The sequence below is a fragment of the Pelobates fuscus genome, chromosome 5 (genome assembly GCF_036172605.1).
Source record: "Pelobates fuscus isolate aPelFus1 chromosome 5, aPelFus1.pri, whole genome shotgun sequence".
NCBI lineage: Eukaryota > Metazoa > Chordata > Amphibia > Anura > Pelobatidae > Pelobates > Pelobates fuscus.
Window position 1 is genome coordinate 54,008,218 of NC_086321.1, and position 18,152 is coordinate 54,026,369.

Below are 18,152 nucleotides of genomic sequence, written 5' to 3' on the forward strand. Positions count from 1 at the left end.
GAGATATTTACAGTGCTATCACCACATCCTGGTGCCCAATCAAGCATCCTAGAACAGGTAAACATACTATATACAAATATTAAGTGACCAGATATGAGTGGTGGCACTGGGCAAGTGGGCACAGTATACGCTGTGAGCCTGACACACACACTGACAGACAACTAACTGCTATTCAATCTATTACAGTCAAAATTGTATTTATTTTTAAATGTACACTACTGTTACACCAGATATACGTTGCACTGGTGTGACACTGTGCCCTGGCAGGCCCTGAAACGCACACGTGTGAAGGAAACTGACTGCTATTATATTACAGTCAAAAAAGTTTTTTTGTTGTTAAATGCAAGCTATTGTGACACCAGATATGAGTGGTGGCACTGGGCAAGTGGGCACAGTATACGCTGTGAGCCTGACACACACGCTGACAGACAACTAACTGCTATTCAATCTATTACAGTCAAAATTGTATTTATTTTTAAATGTACACTACTGTTACACCAGATATACGTTGCACTGGTGTGACACTGTGCCCTGGCAGGCCCTGAAACGCACACGTGTGAAGGAAACTGACTGCTATTATATTACAGTCAAAAAAGTTTTTTTTGTTAAATGCAAGCTATTGTGACACCAGATATGAGTGGTGGCACTGGGCAAGTGGGCACAGTATACGCTGTGAGCCTGACACACACGCTGGCAGACTGAGGCTTTTTGGGGTTCCCGCCGCTGGCTTAAGGTAAGCAAATAAATGGTTAATTAACCATTTATTTGCTGCAGAACGGGGCCCTAGTCACCTAAACGGTGACTGGGGCTCTATAGGGTTAGGAATACATATTTGTATTCCCAGGGCCGGCGCTTCCTATAAGGCGAGCTAGGCAGCCGCCTAGGGCACCAGATAGGAGGGGGCGCCCTGCGCCCCCATCGCCGGCCCTTTAGTCAGTCCGGCCGGGTACAGGAAACACAAGCTCCTGTACCGCGGACCAGAGAGGAGCTCGGCCACGCTAAAGGGGAGGTGAGGTTAGGAGGAGAACTGGGGAGGGGGAGAGTAAGGAGCAGGGCCGGCGCTTCCTATAAGGCGAACTAGGCAGCCGCCTAGGGTGCCATATAGGAGGGGGCGCCCTGCGCCCCCATCGCCGGCCCTTTAAATGTTGCAGCCGCCTCAGCGCTCAGGCGACTGCCACACTGCCTCACCTCACCTCCCCTGTAGCGTGGCCGAGCTCCTCTCCGGTCCGCGACCCGGCCGGACTGACAGAAAGTGCACACTGAGTGTGCACTTCCTGTCAGTCCGGCCGGGTACAGGAAACACAAGCTCCTGTACAGCGGACCGGAGAGGAGCTCGGCCACGCTACAGGGGAGGTGAGGTTAGGAGGAGAACTGGGGAGGGGGAGGGTAAGGAGAACTGGGGGAGAGGGGGTATGGAGAACTGGGGGAGGTGAGGGGAGGGGGGGTAAGAAGAACTGGTGGGGGTAAGAAGTACGAGGGGAGGGGGGGTAAGAAGAAGAGGGAGGGGGAGTAAGAAGAGGGGTGGGGGGAGTAAGAATAAAGGGGGAGGGGGAGTAAGAAGAAGACACGTGGAGGGGGGGAGTAAGAAGAAGAGGGGTGGGGGGGAGTAAGAAGAAGAGGGGAAGGGGGAGTAAGAAGAAATGGGGGGGAGTAAGAAGAAAGGGGGGGAGTAAGAAGAAAGGGGAGGGGGAAATAAGAAGAAGAGGGGAGGGGGGAGTAAGAAGAAAGAGGGGAGGGGGAGTAAGAAGAAGACAAGTGGAGGTGGGAATAAGAATAAGAGGGGTGGGGGGAGTAAGAAGAAGAGGGGAGGGGGGAGTAAGAAGAAAGGGGGGGAGTAAGAAGAAAGGTGGGAGGGGGAGTAAGAAGAAGACAAGTGGAGGGGGGAGTAAGAAGGGGAGGGGGGAGTAAGAAGAAGAGGGGAGGGGGGAATAAGAAGAAAGGGGGAGGGGGGAGTAAGAAGAAAGGGGGGAGTAAGAAGAAAGGGGGGTAAGAAGAAGGGGGTTAAGAAGAAGAGGGGAGGGGGGAGTAAGAAGAACACGGGGGGAGTGAGAAGAACACAGAGGGGGGTGAGGAGAGGTGAGAAGAACACAGGGAGGGGGGAGTGAGAAGAACACAGAGAGAGGGGGGTGAGGAGAAGGGGAGGTGAGGAGAACACGGGGGGAGGTGAGAAGACACGGGGGGCAGGTGAGAAGAACACAGGAGAGGGGGTGAGGAGAAGTGGAGATGAGGAGAAGGGGAGGTGAGGGAAACACAGGGAGGGTGGGTGGGTGTGAGAAGAGACCCCCAGGGGAGGGTGGGGGGAGAGGAGAGACCACTAAGGGGCAGGGGAGAGCTCTAAGGGACAGAAGGGAGAGCTATTTCACACTACACGCACACACACAATGCACCCCTATGCATACACAGAAACACACAATGCATCCCTTACACACACATGCAAACACACACACACACACACACTGCTTCTCTTACATACACACAGAAACAATGCATTTCTTACACACACTCAATGCACCCACTTACAGACACACACCTTGCATCCCTTATGCATACAAACACAGATTCAAACAATGGATCCCTTACAGACAACCACAAACACACACTGCTTCCACTACACACAAACACACTGCATCACCTACACAAACTGGTATGCCTATACACTACATTCCATAAGCACACACATTAGATCCTCTACAATAACACATAACACATGCCCTACACACTACACTCCCTGTGAGCGAATTTAATGGGTGGAACATATAGGTGGACTTATGGGTGGGCCTTATGGGCATACTCACCGTCAGGCCCTGGGGCCCAGACCTTGAGCTGTGTAAGGGGCCTCAAAAAATTGAGCTGCTTCTAATTCTCCCAGAACATTGAATTTTGTGACCGCAGTTACAGCCTCCAGAGATCCGGTTCTACACCAGACCAGTGGAGCCAGACTGCAGCTAGAGCCCATCACCATCCTCATCTGGTTGTAAGTAGGCAATCTAGTATATTATTAGTGACACTAATCTATAATTAACCTCACATTAAAGGGACACTATAGTCCCCAGAACAACTGCAGCTTAATGAAGTGGTTCCAGTGTCTATAGCCTGTCCATGCAGGCTTTTTAATGTAAGCACAATGTGCAGCACTGGCGTTAGTTCATATGGCAGATCATATGGGTGGGGCATTGTGATGTCACATGGGGGGGCGGCAATTTTTTCTTTTGCCTAGGGCGGCAAAAATCCTTGCACCGGCCCTGTGTATTCCTAGCGCTATAGTGTTCCTTTAACCCCTTAAGGACACATGACATGTGTGACATGTCATGATTCCCTTTTATTCCAGAAGTGTGGTCCTTAAGGCCACAATCACAATTTTTTTTATTCACCTTGAAATTACATTAAATTCCAGATAATTATACTTTAGTGAATAACCTTATGTTAGTATGTACAATCCTTTCACTATATTAAAGGGTTCTACCTTTATGAAATACTCATTTTGACTGTGTTGGAATTTTTACTGAAATTAAAACCCAGTCAAGAGATGTAGAGAGACAGAGTAGGAACTCCTTTGTCTCTGCACATATCCTCCATCTGACTTTCTAAGATTCTGGGCAGAGCTACAGTGACAATCCCGACAGTGGGATCTTCCATAGACCTCAATGCTATTCAATGCTCGAGAGGACCCCTCGAAACAAGATGGCCATGCCCACAAGGGACAGGTTCAGGTAAGTAAATCTGACCTTTATCTGCCCCCTGGTCTATTTGTCTATTGACACATCTATTGACACATCCGATTTTTCAGTCACATTTAATGTAGCTAATCTTTATACTTCAATCCCACACAATAGCATTTAGGTAGTACAAAGGAAGCTGTCCAGCGTCATTCTTGACAATAAATGTTCTTTGTTCGTGATTACCATACTCACGGTGGTTCTAAAAATGCTTTTTTTTTTTGTTATATGACCATTTTTTATGAACAGGTAAAAGGCACGGTGATGGTGGCCAATTATACGCCAACTTATTTACGATGGAGTTTGAGGACAACTTCTAGTACACCAATACTCTGTTACAGACCACGTATCTATTTGGCTAAAGTACATTGACGATTGTTTTATGGTCTTAGGGATTAAGGTATTAGACATAAAGATACAAAGTGCAGAATAGGTAAGCCTGACATATCCAACAACTCTCTTCAATTATAACATTTTCAGACTCAGATAACGGTTCATACCTTTTCCTGTTGCTTATTTGTACTGACTGTGTTTTTAGAGCGATTCACTTGCTGTTCTGCATCATCCTTTTCCCGGCATCTCTGCTCATACATTTTCTTAGACTGTAAATAAAAAATAAATAGATTAATGGCAAGAATGGATTATGTGCACAAGCCTACAATGACATTCTAAGTGTGTCACAAGAAGTTTGCAAAACTAGGTTTGGGAGGATTAATAATATTCGCAGTGTTGTTGTTTTCTCAGGAAAACCCCCAATTTATTTATTTATTTTATTGTAAGGCAAGGTTTACATGCTAGAAGCAAAAAAAATCCTTTTCATTTGAAATCCACACAAAGTGTAAACGGGTCCAAAATTGTTGCGTTGTGGCGCAATCTCATAACAAATGATGTCCCTCAAGGCATCTTTAGAACTTGCAGTAGGACATGCTAAAATTATATAATGATGAAATTACATGTATTAGTATATATGAATATGTATTTAATATTCCCAGTCGACCGGTTTGAAAAATGATGTAGCTGTGTAAATTTTCCATTTTGGCTTACCTTTATTTAAAAGTAAATTTTGCAAAAATTTAGTTTCAACCCCTTAAGGACACAGGACATGTGTGACGTCATGATTCCCTTTTATTCCAGAAGTTTGGTCCTTAAGGGGTTAAATATCTATGACGGATGCAAACTTGTTATACGATTTAGCGTTCGTTTTTAAAGCAAGGCACAGAAAGTGTTTAGTGACTATTTCTAAAAGAACAGTATCTTGTATCTGAAATTCAAACTGTTGCCAAATCCTTCTCCTGAGAATTATCAGACTGTCAGGGTTTCTTTGCTGTTTTAAACAGCGAATCTTCCTTTTTCAGTGACTGAGTTTTCAGCTGTAATTAACGATCAGCTCCTTCAGTATGTTGCCACGGTTACTCACCTGAGAATAGTAACCAACCCTGCTGCTAATCAGTTCAGCCTATTTAACCCCTTAACCCCTTAAGGACAGAGCTTCAGAAGCTTGTCTTTCACTTAATGAAAACTGCATTTTTTGCATTTTTTGATATTTGTGTTCAACTGCAATTTGCATTTTACTAATTTATTGCACCGACACATATTATATACCGTTTTTTAAAGGACAGAAAGGGCTTTAATTTGATGTAACACATATATATATAAATGCTTATTTATTATAAAAAAAAATACAGAAATATGCAAAAAAATTAATTTTTGTGTGTTTTTTTACAGTTTTTGCAATAATAATGTGTACATAATTAGTGCAGGTTAAGGAAAGTAATTAAAAATAAATTCATTTAGTTGTTCTGATTTACAGAATATATAATGTGTCTGGGATTTTAAGTTTTTTTGGTAGTTACAGGTCACAAAGCACAAGGAGTAAAATAAACTTTTAATGTGGAGCGATTTTAGAATTTGGTATGTTTGTCTTGTAAGCCTAATAGCCATAAAAGAAAACAAAATTGCCACACAAAAGTATATATTTATATAAAGTAGACACCACAGGCTATTTACCTAAGGTTGTTTTGACACTTTCTACGTAGCCATTTTACCGCCAACCTCTGCTAAATATTGGAGTCAAATTGTGTTTTTTGGGAGTTTTCACACAAACTTATAACAAAGAACTTCTCATGTGTATTTTGTAAAGTTGGTGTGTGCTATTCCTGTACAAAGTTTTATTATGTGTTCAGTTACTTCTGCTGAGTACAACGGTACCCCCATTGTATGTCTTTGGCACTATTTCGTGAAGCTACAGTGCCATATAGGAGACCTGTCCTTTTCAGTATTCACAGTAGAATTTTGAGAGGCGGATTTAATGAGCCCATGCTTCCATTTGGGGTATTATAACAGTTTGACTGTTCAAAAAACCCACAAAGGCCCACCATTTGTAAAAGTAGACACTCCAGGGTATCTCATAAGGTGCATATTGTGCCTTAACATGCCCCCATTTTTTTACCATTACATGCCAAAGTATTTGGTAAAAAATAATGTTGTGCATTTTTTACATACGGATTGCATTTTTGCTGGGCATTTTGTATATTTCATATGTGCCACTAAGTTCAAACCCCCCAAATTATGCTCAGCTAAGTCTTCTGAGTAAAAGGACACCCCCATTGTATGTCTATGGCACTATTTCGTGAAGCTACAGTGCCATACAGGAGACCTGTCCTTTTCAGTATTCACAGTAGAATTTTGAGAGACGGATTTAATGAGCCTATGCTTCCATTTGGGGTATTATAACAGTTTGACTGTTCAAAAACACCCCACAAAGGCCTACCATTTGTAAAAGTAGACACTCCAGGGTATCTCATAAGGTGCATATTGTGCCTTAACATGCCCCCATTTTTTTACCATTACATGCCAAAGTATGTGGTAAAAAATAATGTTGTGCATTTTTTACATACGGATTGCATTTTTGCTGGGCATTTTGTATATTTCATGTGTGCCACTAAGTTCAAACCCCCCAAATTATGCTCAGCTAAGTCTTCTGAGTAAAAGGACACCCCCATTGTATGTCTATGGCACTATTTTGTGAAGCTACAGTGCCATATAGGAGACCAAGCCATATCAGTTTTGACCAAACTTTGAATTTTGACGCCGGGCCTATGTGCAATTTCCAAGCATCTTTGAAGGTTTTAATTTCAAACTACCCCACAAAGGCCTACCATTTCTTAAAGTAGACACCCCAGGGTGTTTCAAAAGGCATATTTTGAACCTTAGCGTGGGATCATTTTTCCGCTAGCGTGTACCAGGTGTAGTGGTTATAAGCTTTTTTTTCTGCCTTTTTGACACACAAAGTGAGTTTGCACAGTATATTTTGCAAACCATATGTGTACTACTACTGTATAATACTTCATATTTTGCTCAGCTATGTCTGCTGAGTACAAAAATACCCCCGTATGTACCTTTGCCAGGTATATGTGGACATCGGAGGGGCACATTTGGGACACAGCCATTCCATTTTTTTTCAAACTTTAAATTTTTATGCTGTGCCCATGTCCCATTTTAGAGTATTTTACCAGGCTATATAATCCAAATACCCCATAAAGCCATACCATTTCTTAAAGAAGACATCCCAGGGAATTTCAAAAGGCATATTTTGAACCTTAGCGTGGGATCATTTTTCCGCTAGCTTGTACCAGGTGTAGTGGTAATAAGCATTTTTTCTGCCTTTTTGACACACAAAGTGAGTTTGCACAGTATATTTTGCAAACCTTATGTGTACTACCACTGTATAATACTTCATATGTTGCTCAGCTATGTCTGCTGAGTACAAAAATACCTCCGTATGTACCTTTGCCAGGTATATGTGGACATCGGAGGGGCACATTTGGGACACAGCCATTCCATTTTTTTTCAAACTTTGAATTTTTACGCTGTGCCCATGTCCCATTTTAGAGTATTTTACCAGGCTATATAAACCAAATACCCCATAAAGCCATACCATTTCTTAAAGAAGACATCCCAGGGTATTTCAAAAGGCATATTTTGAACCTAAGCGTGGGATCATTTTTCCGCTAGCTTGTACCAGGTGTAGTGGTAATGAGCGTTATTAAATGTATTTTTTTACTTTTTAAAACTTTTTTTACTTTTTAAAACTATTTTTTAAACTTTTGTTTTGCTTATTAATTTTTTTTAAGTTTCCTAAACTTTCGTAAAACTTTTTTTTACAGATTTAACATTTTTCTAAGCTTTTTTTTACGTTAACCCCTAACTAGTAGTAAGCAGCACTAACAGTAAATTCCCCATTTTCCCATAACTCCCACCCACCCCAGCTAGCAAAATATTTAATTATACAATATTTAAATTAGTTAATTAAATAAATTTAACCCCTGAGGGTTAAAAATAAATAAAAGTTAATCGTCAGGGGTTAAAAAAAAAATTAGATAATACTGTGATAAGTATTTTGATCACTGTAGGCAGTGATCGACTGGCAGGGAAGGGGTTAATTTTTATTTGGACTGGGTAAAGGGTTTATTTTTTTAATTTTATACTTAAACGTTATTAAAACTTTTTTTTGAACTTAATTTTTTAACTTTTTAAAGCTTATTTTTAAACTTTTTTTAACGTTAACCCCTAGTTAGCCTAATACTAAATCCCCCAATTCCCCACTAACTTCCACCCTCCCCAGCTAGCTAAATTTATAATTTTAAAATATTTAAATTAATTAATAAAATAAATTGAACCCCTGAGGGTTAAAAAAAAAAAGAATTAACCCTCAGGGGTTAAAAAAAAAATCAGATCATAGTAAAATGTAATCCCTGCCAATTGATCACTGCAGTCAGTGATCAATTGGCAGGGAAGGGGTTCATTTTTTATTAAAATGGGTAAAGGGGGGGTAAAGGGGGGTGGGATTTTAAATAAACTTTATTTTTTTCCAGCAGGGGGCAGGATCAACACTGATCCGTCTCCCTGCACTTCACACTGAACCCGGAAGTGCAGGGAGGCGGAGGTGAGTATAGAGAGCACATGTGCTCGCTCTGGCATGCTGTCAGAGCGGGCACATGTATTGGGGCAGCCGGATCCGGTGCTCCCGGTCTGCCTCTAATGCAGAGGCAGACCGGAGCACCATTAACCCCACGATCGCCGCGAGGTCCGTCACTCATCATTAACGCATTCCCCTGAGTGACGGATCTCGTCCGTCACTCGTCGTTAAGGGGTTAAGGACCGGCCTGTTTTTGCGATGTTTGTACGTTAAGGACCAGAGCAGTTTTAACACTTTTGTGGTGTTTGTGTTTAGCTGTAATTTTCCGCTCTCTCATTTACGGTTCCCATATTAGTTATATATTGTTTTTTTCACGACAAGAAGGGCTTTATTTACATACCATTATTTGTATTATGTCATTTATTGTATTTAAAAAAATAATAAAATATGGTGAAAAATTAAAAAAAAAACATGTTTTTGGACTTTTACTTGAAAAATCTTTTACTTATCTACAAAAGCTAATGAAAAAAACTGCTAAATAGATTCAAAATTTTGTCCCGAGTTTAAAAACACCCAGTGTTTACTTGCTTTATTGCTTTTTTTTGCAAGTTATAGGCCTATAAATACAAGTAGGAAATTGCTGTTTCAATATATATATATTTTAAATGTATCAATAGTGACATTGTAACACCGTTATCTGTCATAAATCCCCGAAACACACCTAACGTACATATTTTTTAAAGTAGACAACCCAGGGTATTCAAAATGGGGTATGTCCAGTCTTTTTTTAGTAGCCACCTAGTCACAAACACTGGCCAAAGTTAGCATTTATATTTGTTTGTGTGTTAAAAATGCAAAAAACGCTAACTTTGGCCGGTGTTTGTGACTAAGTGGCTACTAAAAAAGGCTGAACATACCCCATTTGCAATACCTTGGGTTGTCTTCTTTTGCAAATGGTATGCCATCATGGGGCTAATTCTCATCCCTTGGCTACCATACGCTCTCAAAGGCAACCTAACCAATCTGACAAATTTCAATAAAAAAAAAAAAAAAAAAGTAAAATCAAGCCTTATATTTGACCCTGTAACTTTCACAAACACTATAAAACCTCTACATGTGAGGTACTGTTATACTCGGGAGACTTCGCTGAACACAAATATTAGTGTATCAGAACAGTAAAATATATCACAGCAATAATATCCTCAGTGAAAGAGCTGTTTGTGTGTGAAAAATGCAAAAAACTTCACTTTCACTGACAATATCATCGCTGTGATATGTTTTACTGTTTTGAAACACTAATATTTGTGTTCAGCAAAGTCTCCCGAGTAAAACAGTACCCCCATGTACAGGATTTAGGGTGTTATAGAAAGTTACAGGGTTAAACACAGTGCTAGCAAATTAAATTATCTGGACTTTCGGCCTGGGTTGGCAGGCAGGTCCCTCAAATTGCAATCATTAAAATTACTTAATTAGGTAAAAATATTACATAAATACGCACGTCGAATTTTAATATATATACATATTTATATATTTGACGTCTACGTGTATATTTATGAAATTATTTATGTAATTATGTATGTGGACATATGTATATTTCGTATTATTTTTATTTATTTATTTATACATAGATATATATATCATTACATTCTAAGTGTATTTTGATATAAATATAGATATATCAATATCAAAATACTGTTAGAATAAAATTGCATATATATATATAATTTTTTTAATTATTACAAATTATTTTTATTTTTTGTTATTTATTTTTATTAACATATTATTTGTATTTTATAATAATATATATATACCATATATATAGTTATTATATATATTGTATATATTCGTGTGTAATTTAAATATAAGTGTATTTTTATATTAATATACGTATATATAAATATAAAAATACACTTAGTATGACATTATATATATGATATATATACATATATTATATATAGGTATATATAGATATAATACATGTATATATATCATATATATATATATATATATATATATATACACATATTATTATGTTTTTTTTACACTGATTGATTTTTTCACTTTATTTTTTGATTTTACAGATGCAGGGAGACTGCCTGTCAGCACAGACAGTCCCCCTGCAGGCAGACACTATTGCGGTCATGTGATCGAGTGATCACATGGCCGTGGGGTCCTAATCTGCCGAGGGGGGACTGCCCGGGCAGACAGGCAGTCCCTCTGGACCGGGAGGAGAGCTGATCGCCGCCGTGGGACCGACGGCGATCAGGTAAGTAGCCCCAGACCGTTGTGACGGTTCAGGACCGTCAGCGGTCCAAACGCACGTTTTACCGCTGACGGTCCTGAACCGTCAGCGGTCCTGAAGGGGTTAAGCAGCAAATCCCAGAACCTCCTTGCCCTTGCGTGGTTTCCTGTTCCCCAGAAGTCTCCTTGTTCCTGTGTTTCCTGTTTGTTCCTGGTTCCTGACTCCGGCCTTGTTCCTGACTCCGCTGCTGTCCGTGTTCCTGATCCTGGCTTGTCTGACTACCCGCTCTGGTGACTGACCCCTGCTTGATTCCTGGACTTTGCTTTTGGTTATTTATTTGTTATTTATTAATAAAGGTGTTTTTGCATCTAGCTCTGTCTCTGTCTGGTTTCTGGTCACGGACGGACGGACGGACAAACAACCAGACCAGTCTCATAGCATCAAATATTGCATTTTTTTCTCCGGTTTCCCATTTATTATTACCATTACTACTGACATTCATGGCTAAGGACCCATGGCAAACCCAAAAGTTGCTTAGAAGAAAAAGTACTGTAAATGTTTCCTTTGAATGCATGCCATAAACCACTAACAACACTCTATTTGGTGAAATCTGTATTTCGGTTTCATTTTTAAGTTAATGCGTTACTCCAAGCACTATAACCACTTCACTGATAAGAAGTGGTCATGTTGCCTGTGCCCTGTATGTGCAGCCTATTGCTATGACACTGCACATAAAGAGTTTGACCTCCCTGCTGCCGTGGATATAACTCCAACTATGGCAGCATCTTTTGGGCTTCATGAGGTCCGGACTGGCAAATGTGGATTTTGTTCGAATTTGGCATCTGATAGATAAACTAAAAATGGGCTCAAGTCTGCAAATTCCCACAGTCCCCCTTACATGCCATGTTCATGTCTGAATAAGGTAGTCTAGAATCTAATGCAAAGTCTTGGTGAGATCTTTTTCTCTCTCTTCTATTTCTGCAATACAAAGTATAATTTCTGGAAACAACCAGAAGAGTTAAAATGTTTAGTGAGCATCGGGTAATTCTAGCTTTGCTGTGTTCTCCGCTCATTGTTATGCTAGACATGTAACTACATATTCCACATCATTAAAGGACCACTATGGCACCCAGACCACTTCAGCTTAATGCCTGGTCCAGCTAGGTTTGACCCTTTTTTCTATAAACATAGCAGTTTCATAGAAACTGCTATGTTTCACTTTAGGGTTAATCCAGCCTCTAGTGGCTGTCTCATTGACAGCCGCTAGAGGCGCTTCCGCGCTTTTCACTGTGATTTTCACAGTGAGAAGACGCCAGCGTCCATAGGAAAGCATTGTGCATATTTTTTTGTAATTTAATGTAGTTTAAAGACTCATCACTGTGATTATTATTTCTGTGGAAGCCAAAGGTTGAGGTGGACGGATTCACTCTTTCTGCAATGCTATTCCCTGATAAAACGAGGGCCAACCTTACCATTTTAGTGTCAACAGTTTGTTCTTGTGCTGGTGACCATGGGTCAGAGAATTCAGAAGCAGAGAGTGGACAAACCATCTAGAACTTTGCATATTGGTAACTTGTTCAAACTAAGACATAAAAGGGACAATATACCAATATGGCACCGGAGATGGATGATCTTGCTTCTTCATCCAGAGATCAATCTCTCAGTACAGTAGATGAACTGCCGGTCCATCATTTATTTTCAAAACTTCCTCTCATGGAAATGGCAGCTTCTATACAGAACACAAAAGTGGACTTGCATACCCTTCTTGAGGATATTCACCTAATAATAGCCTCAGATATTTCCATTCTCAAAGATGAAATGAAAGGCCTGGCTGGCAGTGTGAAGGCTGTGGAAGAGAACATAGGGAACCAAAAAAATTGACAGGTCACTATAAAACAGAAGCTAATGTAGCTTCAGCTCTCTCAGCAGGAGACTGCAATAAGGCTGGATACCATGGGGGACAAACTGAGCTATAAGAATATACGGATACGTGACTTGTCCGAAGACATTTCCCCAGCAGAGCTTCTTCATCTTCTCTGCAGGTTACTTACCTCACTCCTCACGCCTAACCAGACAAACCTATCTAGTCTGATAGCATGTTACAAATCCCAGAAGCACCTGCTGCACCTGCCTGTGCTCACATGGACTTCATGATTAAGTTTCAGAACGGCCTGGATAAGGGAATTTTCCTTCATTCAGCGTGCTAATGAATTTGAGGGTTTATCACTTACATTTTACACATACTTTTCAAGTTATACAGCTTCCTGTGACGACTTTCCTCCACAGGCAGACTCCCACCTCCTTTTGCATCTTTACAGGGTCCCATGAGTAACCCATCACCCCCACAATTGGGATGTCTCGAGAATCACACAATTTGTACCCATGATGGCCACAAATGGGGACTCTTAAAAAAATACAGTTGTTCCAGGAATATCAGCCATTCTCCTTATCTTTCTTATTTTTCTGTTTGATCTACTGCATTCTATTTTCTTATTTTCTTGATGAATCTTTGTCTTATCTGTATGGTTGATGCCTTTGGCTCCAGATATGTTTTCTTATGTGCCCTTCCTCTTCATAGTTACATAGCTGAAAAGAGACATGCGTCTATCGAGTTCAGCCTTCCTCACATTTGTTTTCTGCTGTTGACCCAAAAGAAGGCAAAACCTACATAAAGTCCGGTTTGTGAATAGATTTCAACACAATGGTTTGTATTGGCCCCGGATATATTTGTATAATGTTATCATATCCCATATGAGGTGACGTTTTTCTAAACTAAAGAGGTTTAAATTTGTTAACCTTTCTTCATAGCTAAAATGTTCCATTCCTTGTATTAATTTTGTAACCCGCCTCTGCACTCTTTCTAGTGCCATAATATATTTTCTTAGAACAGCTGCACAAAATTGCACAGCATATTTAAGATGTGGTCTTACCAGTTATTTATAAAGAGGCAAAATGATATTCTCGTCCCGAGAATGAATGCCCTTTTTCATGCATGACAATACCTTACTGGCCTTGGCCACTGCTGATTGACATTGCACATTGTTGCATAGTTTGCTGTCTACAACAATTCCCAAGTCCTTCTCGTGTGTTATCACTAATTTTATGGCAAGACAGGAGGCTTCATATTTGCTTATCTTTCTTTACTGAAACTCCCAGCAGCAAAGAAACAGTTAACAGCAGTGTAAAAAAAAGTTTAACCAATCAGAGTGCATCACAGCAATATAAACTGTCATCAGGCTCCTCCCAATTCCTCTTTCTTTGCTGCTTAGCCTCCCAGGTGAGTCTATTCTAATTATACTCCTATTTATGCTCAATTTTTATATACATTTATATGAGTATATTGCTTTAATATTATATATATTTATTCATTTACCTATTCTAGTATTTTCTCAGCCTTTCTGTGCTTTTACACTCTGCTTAGGTGACATGGGCTGACTCCCCAGTCAACCTATAAACACTATTGCCTCTCTTATTTTTTCTACCATACTTGTATTCTTATACCGTCTGTTTAACTGACACACTTTCCCCGCAGCGCCCGGCATTTTGCCGGCCCGCTCCGCTCAGTTTTTTCCCTCACACACTTCGTGTGTTACCTTGCGTCTCCATAGAGACGTTTCCCGCCCTTTTCCTTCCGCGTCCATTTCTAGTTACCTTTTCCCGGGCTTCCTCTCAGCGCCATCTTGCGGAAATTTTATGCGCGGCGGTTCACTCGCATTTCAGCTCCCACTGCAGAACAACGACCCAGCTGTTCGGTAAGTACTTTTTATCCCTTAAAGACCTTTTTATTTTAAATCATTAAGGATACATACTCAAAATTTCCCTTTTTCTTGACAGGTTTTTTGTCAACTTAAAAAAATCCTTGCTTGATACTGAGGGTGACCCCCTCAAGCCTTTATTCTGAGGGTGACCCCCTCTAGCCTTCCTTCAAGGGTGACCCCCCTTTTTTCTGCCTCTATACAGGGTAATCCCTATTTGATGACACAGGCACATACCTGTTATTTGATTTGGACATTTCATTGTCCTTCCTCTCTGGGTGAACCCCATTGATGTATTGTGGATGAACCCCACTGTTACAAAAAATTACTTTTCTGTATAAGTCCACCGCCTCATTGTATTAGTTTGTCTGCATACCAATATTAAAAATAATTAAAATAATAAAAATTTAAAAAAAAAAAAAAAAAATTTTAAACTATATATATATATTGTATATTATATTATTCTCTTTGTGGTGACCCCACTGTTATTGACATTATGTCTGATGTACCAGAACCAGCAGTTTCTGCCGAACTTAAGGCTTGGCTATTCAATGCCATCACTGAATCCATTCCTAAAGCTTTAGCGGCTTTCAGCGAGCAGACAATACCAGCCCCTACGGCGGCCATTACCCAACTCTCAGATTCCGAAGATTCTCACACTTCGGAACATGAAGGAGCCCCTCGCAAACGCCCTTGGAAGGGCGATAGCGCCACCGCCGGTAAAGGCAAAGCGCCCGCTAAACACCCTAAAGTGCCCTATTCAAAACCCAAACATGATAAATTTGACGCATTTGAGGGTTCTACCTCTGATTTTAACCTCCAAGTATTAGACGAATACTACGCAGAACACTCTGATACTGAGGCTCCGCCTCATAAGACATTCCGAGACCTTTATCCATCCGATTCTGCAACTAATGAACCCCTCATACCTCTAGAGGAACTCCAATCGGAGTCTGACCCCATAGATACCTTATTTGACACCTCTGGACGCCCTCTATTTGACCCCAGGTGCATTAAGCACCCTAGATCGGCCGAATGGACACCCCCAGACCACATTGCCAAATACTGTAGAATGTGGCTCCGTCGGCCTTTAGAAAAAGAGGTGAGAGCCAAATTAAGGGCTGAATGCCCACGCCCCACCATCCCAGACAAGGTGGCCAATACACCAGAATTCGACCCCTTCCTTGTGACCTTTCTAACCAAGTCAGGGAAAGACCCCCGTAAAGGTCTAGAACAGGGTCTTAAAACTGCTCAAGACAAGTTGATGGATGTGGCGGGCCCGCTCACACAAATTTTCATTATTGCAGACGAGGCTTTATCAGGTGGCACATTTGACGCACATATGGTGCGAGAGTGGGCACAAAGGGCCTTATGCCTTTTAGGCAATGCCAATGTGGCAATATCAACAGAGCGGCGGAAAGCCGTCCTTTATAAAATTGATGCTAAACTTGCCGAACTAGGCACCAAAGAACTTGGCCCAGAAGCTCAAGGCATGTTATTTGGAGACAAGTTCATAAAAGAACTAAGTAAACACGTCTCTGTTTTTACAACACTGACAAAGGCACAATCCTCTATTCGCAAGGTATTTCGCTCTCAGCGTTTTTCTGGAAGAGCTGGTCGCTATAGAGGCCGAGCGACTGGCAGAGCCGCCTTCACAGGCTACAGGCCTCGACCTTCAGACACCTGGAATTCGGGCAATACCCGATTCCAACACAGACAATTTTTCCCTCTCGCGGAGCAATCCGAGGACGTGGATCCGCTTCCCTACGCGGTCGCTCTGCTACAGGTAATGGACCTTCCTTATTCTATTATTCCTATTGCAGGCCGGTTAACCCTTTTTTCCCAACAGTGGTCTCAACTAACTCCTTGGATCCTTCAAACGGTGTCCGGGTTCCACCTGGATTTTTCAGTCGAACCAATTCAAAATTCCCTTCCTACCCCAATAAAAATGTCTTTGCTAGACGAGTCGACTCTACGGAGCGAACTCAACGATCTATGCACCAAAGGTGCGATCGAACGAGTTGTGGGCCCACAGGTCTTCGTAAGCAACATGTTTCTGGTAAAGAAAAAATCAGGGGGTCTACGACCAGTAATCAACCTGAAAGATCTGAACAATTTCATCGTATACCGTCACTTCAAAATGGAAGTTGGGGTTCCAGATAGACTCAGTTCAAGCAGTCCTTCAACTTCCGGCACCCAGAATAAAATCCATAAAAAGAGACATTCGGAAGTTACTGATATCACCACACCTTCGCCTACGGGATCTAGCCCGCACCATCGGCTTGCTCTCCGCCTCAATACAGGCTATATTCCCTGCCCCACTGCATTACCGGGCACTGCAACGATTAAAGACCCAATACCTACACCAGTCGACATCTTACGACCAACAGATCACACTCACGGACGAGGCCCGGCTCGAGCTCCATTGGTGGCTACAACATATGGATGCCTGGAATGGAAGAGCCATTTTCGGATCCCAACCAGACTTCATCCTGGAATCAGATGCAAGTTTGCTCGGATGGGGCGCAACCTGCTCGGAAACCTCTACAGGAGGACTCTGGTCCCACTCAGAACGCGCACTTCACATCAACTGCCTCGAACTGATTGCAGGCTCATTTGCAATCCGCAGCTTCGCCAAAGATGCCTACAACTGTTCAGTTGTGCTGAAAATGGACAACGTGTCCGCAGTCCGCTACGTGAATCATCTAGGAGGTTCCAAATCAAAGATGCTCTCAGACCTGACCAAGGAATTATATCAGTTCTGCCTAGACAGGAATATCTCCCTGCGAGCGGAATATCTGCCGGGAACAGACAACCTCGTCGCAGACTGGTTCTCCCGCCACTGGAGGGACTCCAGCGATTGGCAACTGAATCCACAAATATTTCATCATCACCAGATTTGCCGGGGACCATTCAACCTGGACCTCTTTGCATCTCGCCTCAACAGGCAGACGGACGCTTTTTACAGCTGGTTACCGGACCCAGCGTGCCTTGCAGTCGATGCCTTCCTACAGAAGTGGCCGATGTCAGGGGCATATGCGTTCCCTCCATTCTCCATGATTCCACGCACGCTACAACTTCTCAGAACTCAAGGTGTCAAGATAACTCTAGTGACCCCGCTATGGCGGGCCCAACCATGGTACCCTTACCTACTGGAAATGTCAGTGGAATTTCCCCTGCTACTACCCTGCACCCACGACCTCCTCAGAGACTCGATAGACAACTTTCACCCATTGGCGATCCAGGACCATCTCCAACTAGTGGCTTGGACCATTTCAGGGGATCGTGGAATGTCTCAGGCCTTTCGACAACTGCTCAGGGACTCCTTTGGGACTCATGGGCCCCAGGAACCAGACGCTCTTACATCTCTGCATGGCGCCTATGGAGTTGCTGGTGCTTGGAAAGGAACCTTGATCCCTTTTCAACACCTATAATTAATATTATTAACTTCCTGTCGTCTTTATTCGACCAGGGTAAATCCTACCGGACCATTAACGTGTTTCGGTCTGCTATTTCTGCAG

General features: G+C 41.8%; 1 protein-coding gene across 1 annotated transcript in view; it reads right to left on the reverse strand.

Moving 5' to 3' along the window:
* PSTPIP2 (proline-serine-threonine phosphatase interacting protein 2) overlaps positions 1-18,152 on the reverse strand; it is a 122,397-nt gene that overhangs the window by 13,457 nt on the left and 90,788 nt on the right. Inside the window, exon 7 of the mRNA XM_063456797.1 lies at positions 4,217-4,318. Coding sequence (XP_063312867.1) covers positions 4,217-4,318 — 102 coding nt within the window. The remainder of the gene's footprint in view (positions 1-4,216; positions 4,319-18,152) is intronic.